Source organism: Odocoileus virginianus, chromosome 24, assembly GCF_023699985.2.
Source record: "Odocoileus virginianus isolate 20LAN1187 ecotype Illinois chromosome 24, Ovbor_1.2, whole genome shotgun sequence".
NCBI classification, from domain to species: domain Eukaryota; kingdom Metazoa; phylum Chordata; class Mammalia; order Artiodactyla; family Cervidae; genus Odocoileus; species Odocoileus virginianus.
The window spans coordinates 39,289,548-39,306,570 of NC_069697.1; the positions used below are offsets into that span (position 1 = coordinate 39,289,548).

At 38.7% G+C, this 17,023-nt stretch overlaps 1 protein-coding gene across 2 annotated transcripts in view; it reads left to right on the plus strand.

The window, feature by feature from the left end:
* Positions 1-17,023, plus strand: part of PTPRR (protein tyrosine phosphatase receptor type R) — a 270,659-nt gene that overhangs the window by 134,200 nt on the left and 119,436 nt on the right. For both annotated transcript variants that reach the window (XM_070454591.1, XM_070454592.1), the window contains 2 exons: positions 10,357-10,470; positions 13,133-13,288. In XM_070454591.1, the coding sequence (XP_070310692.1) occupies positions 10,357-10,470; positions 13,133-13,288 (270 nt within the window). The remainder of the gene's footprint in view (positions 1-10,356; positions 10,471-13,132; positions 13,289-17,023) is intronic.

Here is a 17,023-nt window from a genome sequence, read left to right on the forward strand (position 1 = left end):
AATGTCTCTCCTTTTTAATATGCTATCTAGGTTGGTCATAACTTTCCTTCCAAAAAGTAAGCGTCTTTTAATTTCATGGCTGCAGTCACCATCCGCAGTGATTTTGGAGCCCCAAAAAATAAAGTCTGACACTTTTTCACTGTCTCCCCATCTATTTGCCATGAAGTGATGGGACCAGATGCCATGATCTTAGTTTTCTGAATGTTAAGCTTTAAGCCAACTTTTTCACTCTCTTCTTTCACTTTCATTAAGAGGCTTTTCAGTTCCTCTTCACTCTCTACCATAAGGGTGGTGTCATCTGCATATCTGAGGTTATTGATATTTCTCCCAGCAATCTTGATTCCAGCTTGTGCTTCTTCTAGCCCAGCGTTTCTCATGATGTACTCTGTATATACGTTAAATAAGCAGGGTGACAATATACAGCCTTGACGTACTCCTTTTCCTATTTGGAACCAGTCTGTTGTTCTATGTCCAGTTCTATCATTATGGGAAGAGAAAAGGCATAGATATATGTGGCAGTTATAGCATCACATTAAAATGGATACATATTTCTATGATTATATATTAGATACATAATATATATTAGATATATATTAGGTTATATATTAGATATATATGCACACATATATATAATATATGTGCACATTACATTATATTACCTACATATTAGAAGAAAGCTAACACTAAAACACCACAAGCTTTATTTCAGGGTGATGGAATAAACTATTATGAATAATATTTATTTCTTTTTCCTAATTCTTTGAAGTTTCTAAATCTCCTATCATGAGCATATTTAGTTTTTATAATTAGAAAGATAAAATTTAAAACTCTTCAAATTAGTCACAAGAAATATACACACTGATTAAGTGCCATTAACAAACAGTATAACACACGACTCAGGAAGCTGATATTGATTTTGCACGTTAGAAACAAGTTTCAAAGAATTGGTTAGATGAAATAAACTGATTTTTCCCCCTCCTGAATGGTGCAGTAGTCAAAGTGTGTGTGTGTGTGTGTGTACACTCAGTTGTGAAGACCTAAGCCCACCAGACTCCTCTGTCCATGGGATCCTCCAGGCAAGAATAGTGGAGTGGGTGGCCATTTCCTACTCTAGGAGATCTTACTAATCCAGGGATCGATTCTGTGTCTCTAATGTCTCCTGCTTTGGCAGATGGGTACTTTACCACTAGCACCACCTGGGAAGCCCTAACATTGAAGCCCCACCCAACTATAGTTTTTGATCTTTGAACAGTGCAAAGATTAGCTGAACCGACCCCACGTTCAGTTGTAAATCCAAATGTAACTTTACAGTCGGCCCTCCATATCTGAGGTTCTGCATCCTTGGACCCAACCAACCCTTGCGTTGTGTAATGCTGTAGTGCATATCCAGTGAAAGAAATCAGTGTATTTGTGGACCCACGACTTCCAAGCGAGTGCTACTCACGGGTCAAGCGTAGTAACTACACAATGTTGAGTGTGATGATTTACATATTCCTTCACTTCACAAAGATTTATTAAACACCTCCCAAGTGCCAGGCACTATTCCAGGTCCTGGAGACATAACGGAGAACCAGAAAGGCAAGTTTCCACAACGGCGGTGCTCACATTTTAGTGAATGCATGCGTCCTAGGTTGCTTCAGTTATCTCCGACTCTTTGTGACTTTATGGACTGTAGCCCACCAAGCGCCTCTGTTCATGGGATTCTCCAGGCAGGATTACTGGAGTGGGTTGCCATGCCCTCCTCCAGGCACATTTTAGTGAAAGGAGGTATATGATAAGCAAACAAACAAACAAAAAAAGAAGCAAGAAACTATAAGATAGTGAGGAATGCTATCCGGAAAATAAACAGGGTGATGTGATAGGGATTGGCCAGGCTGGGACAACCCCTCTGAGGAGACGACACTTAAATTGAGAGCAGAAAAATCAGAAGGACCCACCATATAGTGGTGTTGAATGACTATCCAGTGGGCAGGCAGATGCCATGGCCATGGTGTGGGAATGAGCACAGCTTGTTTGAGGAACTGGAAAAAAGGGTGGAGTGACTTGAGGGAGAGATACGAGATGAAATTTAGAAGGAACAGGAGCCAAATAAAGTAAAGCCTGCTAAGCCATGTAATTGAATTTAATTCTAAATGTAATAGAAAGTCATTGGAGGATGTTAAAAGAGAAAGGAAGCTGAACTCTGGGAAAAAATAGATTTAAAATTGGGTAGAGAAGATTAGGAAACTATAAACAAAAGTTTTGTGCCATTTCCTGTCTGAAACAGTTAAGAGAGAGTGTATCTTATCTGAAGCATCACAAAGAATACACTGACAGAACTCAGAAGATAAATGAAGATAATAATGAAACATACTTTACAGAATCAAAATCACACTAGAAACCAAAGAATTAGATTAGATTCTATTCAAAACATATAAGAACACAGAATAGACCTGAGAAAATTTTGATGAAATAAAGAAGTGGTAAGAGAAAACAAGTATATTAAACAATAAAGTGGTTAAGAAGAAAGAATATAAAATTGCATAATTAGTATCCTTAAAGATGAACCAAAAAATATTTAGAAGAAAGATCATTCAGATACATAATAGGAAGAAATACTTCTGAAATAAGACATCTAGGATGTGTAGACATCAAGACCATGTATGTTGCAAAAACTATCAAATCAGGAAACATCCTGGTGAAACTTTTTAACTTTAAAAAATAAAGACTCCTATGAGACTGCAGGCAGAAGAGCAAGTTATCTACAAGACAAGCTGGCCTCAGGCCAGGGCATTTTTCACAGCAATTTTCAATGCCAAGAGGCATTGGAATAATAGCAGCGGAGTTCAAAGGCAAAGAATAAAAATGAGGATTGAATCAAGAATTTAATATTCAGCCAAGTTGTAATTTATTGTTAAAGGCACCATAAATACATTTTCTTTTTAATTTATTTATTACTTTACAACATTGTATTGGTTTTGCCATACATTGACTTGAATCCACATGGGTGTACACGTGTTCCCCATCCTGAACCCCCTCCCACCTCCCTCCCCATCCCATCCCTCTGGGTCATCCCAGTGCACCAGCTCCGAACACCCTGTATCATGCATCGAACCTGGGCTAGTGATTCATTTCACATGTGATAATTTACATGTTTCAATGCCATTTTCAAACACATAACATGGGAGGAAACATAGTGCTTATGAAGCCTGCTTGAAAGAAACTACTTGATAATGAAATACGGCTAAATAAGAGATACATAGAAATAAAGAATTCAGGAATGGTATGCCCTTCTAAAAAAGAGCTGATCATGATCTTTACTATGAATATGTAACTAACACTACAGAGCCTTACAAATTTTAATTACAGAATATATTCATTAGTGTAAATAATGCTAACACAATCCCAATATTTTAGTGACTTAATGCAATAAAGGTTTATTTTTAACTCATATCACAGTTTAACAAGTGTTGAATGGGAACTCTGCTTCATGCAGTGATCAGGTCCTATGCATCTTCTTTTGTATGGCTTCATCATTTTATTACAGTCTTCAGAGTCTCGCTGGACCCATACAGCTTATAGACAGAGGGAAGACAGAGGGTAGAGAAGACTGCCTCAGACGGAAAATGTCACTTCACTTTAATTTACATTAATTGGTGAGCACTATTACATGACTCCACCGAGATATAAATGGGCTAAGATACCAGGAGGAAACAATAGGTTTAGTGAGTAGTCTCTATCACATAAAAACATAAATATCATCAAATATAACAATACAAAAATAATAATGTAATTATAAAAATTGGAAGATGATCATGATAATTGATGGAAGAGATGTACATTTCCTCACTTTTCATAGCAGCAATTAGTAAATATTTTCTGAGGTTTTCAAATCAAAAAATAAAGATTTAAATATATTATCATGCAATATGTATATTATGAACATAGGCACCTGAAGAAAAAATATTTAGAATGACCAAAAAAAAAAAAAAAGACCACTTAGCAAAAGACAGAAAACTAAGGATATATAGAAACAAATTTTAAAAGATAGCATAACATAAAACACATTTAGATCTACTAAAATAATAATAGTCAATGTGATCAGCTAAACTATAGTAAGAAATCATTAGGTGAGACTCTAAATATGATATTCAATGACAGTATATATTATAAATACAGAAATATATCTGGGATATATTTAATAAGTTAAATATATATTAAGTGGAATAAAGCAAGCTATGGACAATATGTGTAATCATATGTGTATTTAATAATAACAAACATGGTGTATAATAAATATACATTATTTTACATTCTATATGCATAGAAAATATTTGCAAGAATACCCAAGAAATAGCAGTGTTGTGTCTGAGGATTAGAATGAAAAGTTAGGAGAAGGCAAACATGCTTCCATTTTTTACTATATATCTTAAAATTAAAATTTTTATAATGTGAATTTTTATTATTAAAATTTAAACAAAAATAACTAAAGTTCAACACAGAGGACTGTCAGAGAACTGAAAGATGCAAGCAAAGGGAAGGGAAAGAGAGGTCATGGAAATGTGACAGCATTATATTTTCCTAAAGATAGAAACAGAAGTAAATTTGATTGTGGATGAGGAGAGGGAAAAAGGCAAGTTCAGCTTGAGTGACACTGTGCTTGAAGTATAAATGGAACCGTCAGGTGGGGGGCTGCAGGTGTGACTCTAAGAAAGGCGGGAGCATGAAATATGGAAATAACAGTGATTAATGTGTAAGTGACAGATGAGGACAGCACAGGGAGTTAGAAGAAAAGATTGAGTGATGGTATAAAATTCCTCCAACAGGTCAGGCCTTTCTTCTCTGTTCAGGGACAGAGCAACTTTTGCTTTTGCTCTTGGGACTCACTTTACATTCCAACTGCTGGCCAAAAAGGGGAAACTCCTTGCCGAGGATGAGCTCAGAGATCCTGGGTAGCAGTGAGCACAGATTAAAGTTAGGAAGGGGTGAGTGGAGTCTTCCTGACCTGCTTGGTCCTAAAGGAAGCTGGGATCATTTGTGGCTGTTGGAAATTGAAGCTGAACTTCTTTCAGGACATCTCTTTGGCTTTCCTCCCCCTATTAGGGTCACTAGGTGTGGTTCTGACTCTTACTGGGGGTGATCAGATGACAGACCAAGCTTCAAGAGATGACTAACATTTAGAAAACTGACCCCCCCCCCAGGCAAAAATAATCCAAACTGTCCTTTAAATAGAAATAACTAAAAGCTAGCTGCATACTTACAATTTAAACATAATGCTGGTACATAAATTCAGCTGCTACATTTTAATCAGTTTCCTCAAATTGATTTATATCTAAGACTGATAGGCTTCAAATGCTTTAGTAGACTGTCTAGTGACCAAAGAAAGAAAGTTATATCACAGGGGTATTTCTTTTGTGGGAAGAAGTCGACTTCGGGGAGGGGACATGGGACCCAGATCAGAGGAACTGACTCAGGAATCTCTTTGCAAGGCAGAAGCCCCATAAATTTAAATACAGATAGAGCTTGAAATCTTTGAATTTTTACCATGTTTAATTTTTTATATGTTTAGATATTGGTAATATCAATAACAGTACTCAGTTGTTTGGGATAGTAACTCTATCTGCATCATTCATTACTGTGAAATGGCTTAGCATTTGTACTTGGAAAAAGCATTGTAATTTCTTTTAAACTTAAAATTTTCAGTCATTTGTATGTTAAGTAATAGAAATGACCAAATGGGTTTAGAATAAGACTGAAATATTTCTTGCACTGTTATATGGTAACTTTGAAGTTGTGACACTGTTATTGCTATGGAAATTTATATGCTGTTATGATCTAACTTAATAGGATGAGAAAAAGCTGTGTGTTTCTAGCATCTCTCCAGGAGGAAGAAGGTAACATATAGTCTCTTATTATAGGAAGTCATATTTATTTTCCCTGAAATAAAATTTTCATTTTTTCTAGAACTCTTTCTTTTTCTCAAATTGTAATTGTATATAATGTCTGGCATGTATTAGGCCTTCCAATACATTTTTTGTTTGTTTGTTTGTACTGTATTTTAGCATTACTGTTTTATGGTGAATAGTCGGAAATACATGCATGTGCTCTGAGATCAGCTTAGCTTTTCACAGGCAAGTAGAGAACTGAGGTAAATTATTCAAATATTTGATGCAATGAACTGGATGCTTGGCGTTTTAAACCAACTACTTCAACTCGCTTCTTTATTTTAGTTAGGGAATCTAAAATTTCTGTTTCAAGGGCCCAGTTTTACCTTCTTGGAACGACGCCATCTTGAGTGATTTTAAATCTCGAGTTCCCATTTGACATCCATTTGCCATTTCAGTCTGAGAAACTTAGACTTTAATACTGTTTCCACAGTTACAAGCTTCAAGTTAATCATGGCCCTGGGAATTGAGATCTCAAGTGTGTCCGCCACCCCCTGGGCTCACAGTTCTCAGCGTAGACTGTTGGCTGCAAATCGTGCCCATGGGAATCAAGAGCTGTGCCTGCTTGCTCACCCTGCCCGACAAACACTGCTGGTGAGCCAGAAGTCGGTGGTTCCTCATCGGTGTTTGCAGTAACAGAGGAACCCATCTCTGGGCTTTCCAAAGGAAGGGAGTAAACAGTCTCCAATACAAAGTCCAATATCTGCTGGCAGCTTCCACAGCTTTGCAGAGCTGAAAGTAAGCTGTTAGATAAAAGGAAGTTTCTCAGAGCCACCAGATGGATTTAGTTTTTCTAATCTTTTGGATTTTCCATAAAGCATGTTTTCATAAAATTTAAAGTGTGCTTAAAAGTATTAGGTTTTTCTCATTACTGCATTTCCATACCCTACTTATCCTTCTGTTTTACTTTCTGCATCAAAGTGTGTGTATTCAGTCACTCAGTCATGTCTGACTCTTTGTCACCCCATGGACTGTAGCCTGCCAGGCTTCTCTGTCCATAGGATTCTCCAGGCAAGAATACTGTAGTGGGTTGCCATTTCCTCCTCCAGGGGATCTTTCCCACCCAGGGATCAAACCCGAATCTCTTGTGTCTCCTGCGTTGACAGGCAGATTCTTTACTACTGTGCCACCTGGGAAGCCACTGCATCAAAGTATATTTTTGTATACAGGAAACATTTTTACACCATAGAAAAGCACACAGAATAATATAACAAACAATTGTGAATCATTAAATGGCTTTCATCTGATTTTTTTTTTTAAGTGTTACTGATGGCATGAATGTAGCTTTTCTACATACTCCCAGCAAAATTCTCCTTTTCCCCTCTCCAGAAACAAGTTGTACCTTATAGTTAGGGTTTGGATAGAGTTTTTCAATAGTTCTTCCCTTTTATGGACCTCTGGTTTTTGCCAGGAGTCTTCCAGCTACCTAACATGACCAAGCTCTATGGCCCCTGCCCCTACGCAAGTATTAAAAGACTCTAAGGTGCAAAAGCAGTATAGACTTCAGCTGGGTGTACATTTTGATTGGAAACCATTATACTTCTTTTGACCTCCTCCACTCCCTTTGATTTCTGTATATGTGTGTGCGTGCGTACTCACTTGTGTCTGACTATTTGCAACCCCATAGACTATAAACTCGAACTACAAAGAATGCTTGAACTACTGCACAATTGCACTCACATCACACGCTAGTAAAGTAATGCTCAAAATTCTCCAAGCCAGGCTTCAGCAATACATGAACCGTGAACCTCCAGATGTTCAAGCTGGTTTTAGAAAATGCGGAGGAACCAGAGATCAAATTGCCAACATCCGCTGGATCATCAAAAAAGCAAGAGAGTTCCAGAAAAACTTCTATTTCTGCTTTATTGAGACTGTGTGGATCACAATAAGCTGTGGAAAATTCTTAAAGAGATGGGAACACCAGACCATCTGACTTGTCTTTTGAGAAACCTATATGCAGGTCAGGAAGCAATAGTTAGAACTGAACATGGAACAACAGAATGGTTCCAAATAGGAAAAGGAGTACGTCAAGCCTATATATTGTCACCCTGCTTATTTAACTTATATGCAGAATACATCATGAGAAATGCTGGGCTGGAAGAAGCACAAGCTGGAATCAAGATTGCCAGGGGAAATATCAATAACCTCAGATATGCAGACGACACCACCCTTATGGCAGAAAGTGAAGAGGAACTAAAAAGCCTCTTGAAAGTGAAGGAGGAGAGTGAAAAAGTTGGCTTAAAGCTCAACATTCAGAAAACTAAGATCGTGGCATCTGGTCCCATCACTTCATGGGAAATAGATGGGGAAACAGTGGAAACAGTGTCAGATTTTATTTTGGGGGGCTCCAAAATCACTGCAGATGGTGATTGCAGCCATGAAATTAAGACGCTTACTCCTTGGAAGGAAAGTTATGACCAATCTAGATAGCATATTAAAAAGCAGAGACATTACTTTGCCAATAAATGTCTGTCTAGTCAAGGCTATGGTTTTTCCAGTGGTTATGTATGGATGTGAGAGTTGGACGGTAAAGAAAGCTGAGTGCCGAAAAATTGATGCTTTTGAACTGTGGTGATGGAGAAGACTCTTGAGAGTCCCTTGGACTGCAAGGAGATCTAACCATTCCATCCTAACGGAGATCAGTCCTGGGTGTTCCTTGGAAGGACTGATGTTGAAGCTGAAATTCCAATACTTTGACCACCTTGTGCAAAGAGTTGACTCATTGGAAAAGACTCTAATGCTGGGGAGGATTGAGGGCTGGAGGAGGGGAAGACAGAGGATGAGACGGCTGGATGGCATCACTGACTTGATGGACATGGGTTTGGGTAGACTCCGGGAGTTGGTGATGGACAGGGAAGCCTAGTATGCTGTGATTCATGGGGTTGCAAAGAGTCGGACACGACTGAGTGACTGAACTGAACTGAACTGAGACTGTAACCTGATGTGAAGAGCTGACTCATTTGAAAAGACCCTGATGCTGCGAAAGATTGAGGGCAGGAGGAGCAGGGGACGACAGAGAATGAGATGGTTGGATGGCATCACTGACTCAATGGACATGGGTTTGGGTGGACTCTGGGAGTTGGTGATGGACAGGGAGGCCTGGAGTGCTGCAGTTCATGGGGTCACAACGAGTCAGACATGACTGAGCAACTGAACTGAACTGAACTGAGACTATAACCCACCAGGCTCCTCTGTCCATGGAATTCTCTAGGCAAAAAATACTAGAATGGGTTGCCATTTCCTCCTTCAAGGATCTTACTGACCCAGGGATTGAATCCACGTCTCCTGCATCTCCTGCATTGGGCAGGCACATTCTTTACCACTGCACCACCTGTAGCAATGAGTATTTGGTCGTTTCCAATCACTTATTTTGTACCAACTTTATGTATAGAGAAATTATTTCCTAACAAAGCTATAAATTATTGAAGCAGTATTAATTCTTCTTTCACAGCAAACTGGGAGAAGGTCCTCTAAGAGTTCTTACACTCTAGTAGATTACACTTAAAGCCAATCGCTTAATCACAAAAGTATGTACATAGACCTGCACCTAACTTTATAGAACAGGTAGTATTGCAGCCATCTAACAATTACCGATAATCTTCTATGGTCAAGTTGGGGAATTAAGTGTTATAAAATAAGAAATGCCTAAAGGGTTTGTTTTCCCACTTTGCAAAGCATCCATTTCAAGTGATTATGATGCATTTTTTGAAAATACATAGTTAACTAATTTGAATGTAATAACAGCACCCATGGCTTGAATTAAGGATGTAGTATTAATTGCATACCTTGGTTTATATTTTAGGAATTTGTAAATACTTAGTTGTCTTTTTCCAAAGCTATTTGAAAATTAAGAGTGCTTGCCCAAGCAATTGAATAAGAATTATTTACCTTAGACTCAATTATCTGTTCCATTGATTTCTTTACCAGAGTTTGAAAATGCATCATTGCAGCTCATTCTTTTGCCTTGCACTGGCAGCAAATTGCTCTATAGAGAAACTGCCAAGTCTGGTGTTGTGGAACTTACACAGAATCTTCCTCTCTGTGACTGTGTGTGAACACAAATTAAAGATGTCCTCTGGCTTGGATTACTGAAATGTACTTGGCTGCATGTTCCATTCTATCATCTGGACTTAAAGCAAAATAAATCAGTACACATTTCAGTGAAATTCTTTGTGAATTGATCATTCTTATGAATTCTTTATTATAACTAGACAAATCACATTATTATATATACAATGTACCATCTTCTTAAGTAACACCATTTAAAATTTCACGTAAAATGTCTCTATAATTTTATCTCCATTAAAAATGAAATAAAGCACCATGACTGTGAATTTCTCAGAGTCACAGGAATTGTTGGGGTCAGTCATCCATCAGGAACTGAATGTCGAAAATCAAAGGTTTACTATAATTTGGATTTTTTATTTTCCAGACACTGCAAATGGATGTAAGCAGGCTGAACATAACCTTGCTTCGGATGTTTCGCCAAGGAGTAGCTGCAGCTTTAGGACTTTTACCCCAGCAAGTGCACATCAATCGCCTCCTTGTAAGATGCCTACATTTCACATTTCCAGAGTATAAGCTTTGATCTTTATTGCAGGGCTCAAGAATAATGAACAATAATAAAGAACACCCATGCTGTAGTTTTATGGCCCATGAGCCAAATCTGGCATAACACCTGTTTTTGTCAGAGAAGTTTATTGAAACAAACCATTCCCATTTGTTTACATATTGTATAAGGCTTCTTTCATGCTACAGTGGCAGAGTTGAGAAGTTGTAACAGCTTGTCTGTCTAAATTGAAAGTTAAAATATTTGTTATCTGGTCCATTACAGAAAATGTTTGTCAACTTTCTCATAGTTCAAGACTAGCTACCCTGGTAGGTATAAATAGAAAGGCCCCGAATACCTGTCTCGCCACCCTGATACTCCCAAAATAGTCTCCCTAAGAGAGAAATGTTTTGTATCAGATAAGACTCTGTCTCCAGACAGTATCTATTAAAATCCCTTCAGGTATAGGAGGATGAAGGATAGTGAACACATAGGCAGAGGATTTTGAATAAAGAGTGAAGAAAAACCATCCTTAAGGACAGCAGTCCAAGGAGAATGCAAGAATAGTCTTGAAAAGTCAAGAGAAAATTTGGATGGGTGATTGAAGTGGGACAAAGTAAGCCCAAAGGATCTTTTCTATTAGGCCCACTTTAGACCTATCAATCACCCATATTCTTTCTTTTCCTCCTCTCCTCAGTATTTAGGGACCTTGGTATCATCCAACTACATGTTCCCATCTGTACTTGAAGGTGGCTGTGAGCAAAGGCAAAGAAAGGCAGATTAAAATATGATTTTCTCTTTGTAAAAAGATATTATCAAAGCTTCCTGTGAAAAGGGACTTTGGAATAATCTTTTACAGTTTTAAAATTGTTCTTAATTTCCACTGCCTTAAAAACTCGAGCAGGGACTTTGCATTCTCCTTGCCCTAAATTCTTAGGCTCCTTCTTGGTCTCAGTTTTATACTACATCAATACCTGCATTTCCACATATGGAGAAGAATTTGCTTTTAATTTTGGTTTAGAGTTGTTATTTCTTTTCCTTTTTCCTGTGTGGAGGGTGAATTACTTTCATCCCCATAGTAACTTTTATTCTGTGAGTCAGCTAATCTCTGGGACTAAATAAGATTTTTTAAAAAACAAAGTTTTTAACAATACCATAGAAGAAGAAATATAGCATTTCCCATTATCTTGAAAGAAGTTATTTATATCCAGAGTGTACCTTACTCAAATGAGAAGTGAGGTATTATAGATGTCTTAGATCTAGATTTTATATATATATGTACTTAGATATCTTAGATATACTTTTATGGGTGTAGATTTAAAGAGTATAATGGCTCTTTGAAAGGATAAAAGGGGTTTGCCACACCTAGAGAGGGATATGCATATCCTCAGAGAATGTTAGCAGCATTTATGCATGTCTGTTTCTAAGAGTAGTTTTTGTAATTGTTTGAGTTATGATGACACCTGAGGAAGCACAGTATAGTGATTAAGAGCAAGTGCTGTGGAGACAGACCCAGAATTCTATTTCATTTCCAGTTTGGCCGAGTCCCAGCTCTATGACCTAAGGCAGGTTACTTAGGTTCTTTCATTTACAAAATGAAATGACTATAATACCTCTGTCCTGGAGGTAACAGGTTTAAGGCACAGGGGAGCATGACAAGTACAAAACAAGTGTCTCTCCCTACTATCGTTGCTATTAGATCATAAACTATTTGAATTATTATCATTATCTTTCACATCAGCATTATGTGATAACCTGTTGTTGTCTGTTGTTTGCTGTAAACACAGAAACATTTTTTCCTGGATTGCTAGCTGTCCTCCATTTGATGCCTGGCTGAACTTCTGATAAATGGCGTTCAAAGAAAATATTCTTTAAAAAAAAAAAAGAAAGTTTTCTAGCAGGATAGAACCCTGTGTACTGAAAAGAAAAGCTAACCACAATTTTCTTTACAAGTGTTTTGTGTAAGTTGTGAAAGAGCCTCTATCAATGGCAGCATCATTTTCTGCAGGGTTTGTTTTTCATGGGTGTGTGGCACATCAGCCGTTTATGGTAAGAAGTCCTCTCACCCTGCCTCAGCATATGAGGTCAGACTAATAGGAAAGTAACATGATATCATTGCATAACACATGCACTTCTACTGAACAATAAATCTTCAGAGTGTGACATATTTAAGGTGAAAAACAGGATCAGGGAAGTAAGTTCAAAGACAGCATTGCCTTCCTTAGTTAGTCCAGTCTTCACATTAATGCAAGTTATAAGATGGAGTGATGATGTCTAATAACTATATACTCTTACATCAGATTTTGCTTAGCTCATTTGATTTTAAAATACTTCTTTAAACACAATTTCTCAGGAAACATCTGAACAATATATCTCAAAATTTATAGTATCGAATAGAAAATAAACCAGCATCTAGTGAAATATAAAATTAGAAAACTAGGCATGTTAACTAATTGAAAGAAGGCTATTTGAAGACTTGGGACTTTGGGCTGGTTATTTTAAGTGTACAAGAGAATACTTAGTAAAAGTGATCTCCAAGATGCCATTTAGGAATCTAAGATTCTGGTTTTCTTTAATATTTCTAGAGGAAAACCAAAAAATATTTCCCAAACTTGCTTCACATGTCTACTAACATATACAAATAATCTGCTTTTACTAGGAAAAGAAGAACAGTGTTGAACTATTTGTGTCTCCCATAAATCGAAAAGCAGGATTTTCTGATGCTCTGCCATCTGAAGAAGTGCTGCGTTCACTCAATATCAATGTTTTGCATCAGAGTTTATCCCAGTTTGGAATTACAGACGTCTCCCCTGAGGTAGGTTGTTGCGTGGGATATTTCATTTAAAATTTTGCACTGTTAGTTTGACACAACCCAATTCTAGGAGACTTTGAGATGAAAGCTATTGATTGTGTGTTAACTGATAATATTAAAATCTCCCTAAAGGTCAAAATTCTCTGATTTCACTCTGTATATTTTTATTCCTTAAGGAAGTTCATTTTCATATCAAAGTTTCACTTTTTGACACTTCCTTCTCCAATCTTTATGGCCTTATAATTTATTTTGACTTATTCAACAAATTGTCCAGAAGAAAAGTCATTTAGATATATTTGTCAATTGATTGCTTGTTACTGAGCTGTTCCAAAAAACACCCCAATATCTTTCCTCCTCAACAGTTTTGCTTCTCATTGTTTTTGTTATCAAAATGGTCACTTTTTCCACTAATAAGTGAAAGTCACTCAGTTGTGTCTGACTTCGTGACCCCTTGGAATTGTTGGGTCTTTGTTACTGGACACAGGCTTTCTCTAGTTGCAGGGCCTGGACCTGTCATTGCGGTGACTTCTCTTGTTGTGGAACACGGGCTCTGTGGTCCATGGGCTTCACAACTGTGGCTTGTGGATTCTAGAGTGAAGGCTTGGTAGTTGCAGTGCACAGGCTCAGTTGCCCCACAGTATATGGAATCATCTCAGACCAGGGATCAAACCTTTGTCCCTGGGGATCAAACCTTTGTCCCTGGCACTGGCAGCCAGATTCTTAACTATGAACTACCAGGGAAGTCCACGTGTATGTGAAAGTGAAGTGAAAGTTGCTCCGTCGTGTCCAACTCTCTGCAACCCCCAGGACTGTATAGTCCATGGAATTCTCTAGGCTGGAATACTGGAGTGGGTAACCTTTCTCTTCTCCAGGGGATCTTCCCAACCCAGGGATTGAACCCAGGTCTCCCACATTGCAGGCAGATTCTTTACCAGCTGAGCCACAAGGGAAGCCCAAGAATACTGGAGTAGGTGGCCTATCCCTTCTCCTGCGGATCTTCCCGACCCAGGAATCGAACCAGGGTCTCCTGCATTGCAGGTGGATTTTTCACCAACTGAGCTATCAGGGAAGCCGCCTACCTTGGGATTATTATGAAATGTGGTTTTTCAGTTGGTGAGAAACCCAGTCTTTAGAACTATAAATATTTCCTTTATAGTGTTTTCTAAATTTGGCACTTTTCAGATTTTGCCTACCACCTCCACCATCTTCATTCTTAAATAAATCCAGTCTGGTTTTTACTTCACCTTGCTGTGTCCCACTCTTAACAAACTTTCTAGAATAAACATCATCCCAAATAAACATAATTAAATTCACAGAATCATAGAATTAGACCTTGAGAGAACACATATGGGCATTTCAAAGATGCAGAGAGTAAGGCCCATAGAAATTAAGTGACTTCATCAAGGTAACAAAGCAAGTGAAATATTAAGCAGTATTTAGCATCTAGACATCTTATTCCTAGTCTGTTTCCCTTTGCAGTGAAGCACACTGCCTCTCATTATAGCAAATGTCAGGTGTGGTATAAAAAGCTTTGTTACAAGATTGAGTTTGAATCCCAAAGCCAGCATTTAAAATGTGTGTGTGACTTTGGGTGATTTAGTCTCTGTGAAATTCAGTCTGTCTTTACCTAGTATCAGCCTCTCTGTGACTCAGATTCTTCATATCCTACATGAATATAGAGAAAGAAAAAAGGAAGGAAGAAAGAAATAAAGGAGGGAGGAAGAAGAAAGGAAAAGGAAACAAAAGAAAAAAGAAAAGAAAAAATTGGGTATAGTCCTCATCTTATGAACTTGAAATAAGAATAAAATTTTAAAATGTAAGAAAATACATGGAAGTCATCACAGAGTAGACACTGAACAAATATAATTTGAATGCAGAATGAAAATGTATTTCATCACTGAACCATGACTGTAACAACAGCCTCCAGCTGGTTTCCCTGCATTTAATGTTGTTTTCTTCCCTGCTCTCTCCACCACCAACCCCAACACATACACACACACACACATGCACGCACATGCATACACACATGCATACCCACATGCATACACACACACACACGTGCACACACACACACAGTGTTTTCTTTCTTGCCACCAGTAATCATTCTAAAAGCAAATCCGGCCAAGCCCTCCTAATGTCCTGATTCTCCTCTGGCTTCCAAAATCCTGCGGAATCAAGTCTGAATTTCTTGCTGTGATATATGGTTCTTTGGGTACAGAGCTCTATTATTGTTGAACAACACTCTCTTGGTTTATGCTTCAGCAAATCCAAACTTAATAGGCACCAGGACACCGCACACCATTTCTTCTCTCCATGGGTTTGTGTGTATGTTGATACGTCTACACGCCTTTCATGTTTCAAGATCAGCCTACTGTATAGCGAAGCCTTCCCATGTGCCTCCACAGGCGTGGCGGCTGGCTTTGTGTTCTCACTGCATTTAGTACAAAGACGTATCCCCTGTTGGCCTTCAGGTCCTACACTGTTGTTCCTTGAGAGCATTTTATGTGTGTACTCAGCGCCTTCATTCAGGGCCTGGCATGCAGTGGGTGTAAAAATAGCCAAGAACTGGGCTAGGTGGTGTCCGAAGCCAGAAAAATAAATGCATAAGCAAACACACACACGAATAAAATATGATTTTTGCTTTCGATGAGTTCTATTCATAACAGGGCAACAAGAGACAAACAGATAAGGAGAATACAGGGCTATGAAAACATAACCGTACTGTGCTGTGGGGATTTTGAGAAAGAAGAGGACACTTCACACTTCAGAGAGACCAGGAGAAGGAGTCAAGATGAGCTCAAACACCCAGACCCCTCCCCAGCCCTCGCACGTGACCCTGGAGAGGCTCCCCCGCATGCATCAAACCAAACTCCATGCCCGTAGTCCAGGCCCCACACAGACTGACTTGTACACATTTTGCTCTGAACAACTCATCTCTAAAAAAGATCATTAGATTAGTTTATACTGCTACCCACCCTGGGTTGGGAAAATCCCCTAGAGTAGGACATGGCATCCTGCACCAGTGCTCTTGCCTGGAGAATCCCATGGACAGAGGAGCCTGGCGGGCTACAGTCCATGGGGTTGCAAAAAATCAGACACAATTGAGTGCGCACACACACACACACACACACACACACCCATAAGCTTTCAGTGAATAAGTGTTTCTTCCTGGTGCTTTATTCTGCCTTTAAATGACATCCTGAAGGCTTTAGGAATATGGCAGCTTAGTGAGTCATCTAGATTTGTGACCCCAGGGAAGCTCACCATACCAAAAATTAGTTAAAATCAAATATCTGAGGTGCAGCACACCTCAGCCTGGTGAAGGCAAGCAGTCTGGCCTGAATGCCTGTCACAGAACTGTTAGCTTCAGTAGCCCTCAAACCTGTACTGCACTTGAATACTGAAAGTGTATTCGATGATCAAAATATGATAGTGTCTGAAAGAATTGTGGGAGTCTAACAATCTAGGGAACCTAGAATATGGGAAGTTTTGTATTGCAGGAGGCTAGGATGTGTTTTAATCGGATATAAGGAACATTTCATCACGGACTGGTGGATTGTTGCAGCCTTTTCTTCTGGCACTTCTAGAATGGGCCCAGCGATACCCTCTGGCCAGAAGCTCTAACTGCTGCCAGAAGAGAGCCACGCTCAGTCTTCACAGACCCTTGCTGGGAGCTTCAGACACAAACAGTCCCAGAGGCTCCGCAAGAGCATTTGTTGATAGTTCTTTAGGCTGATA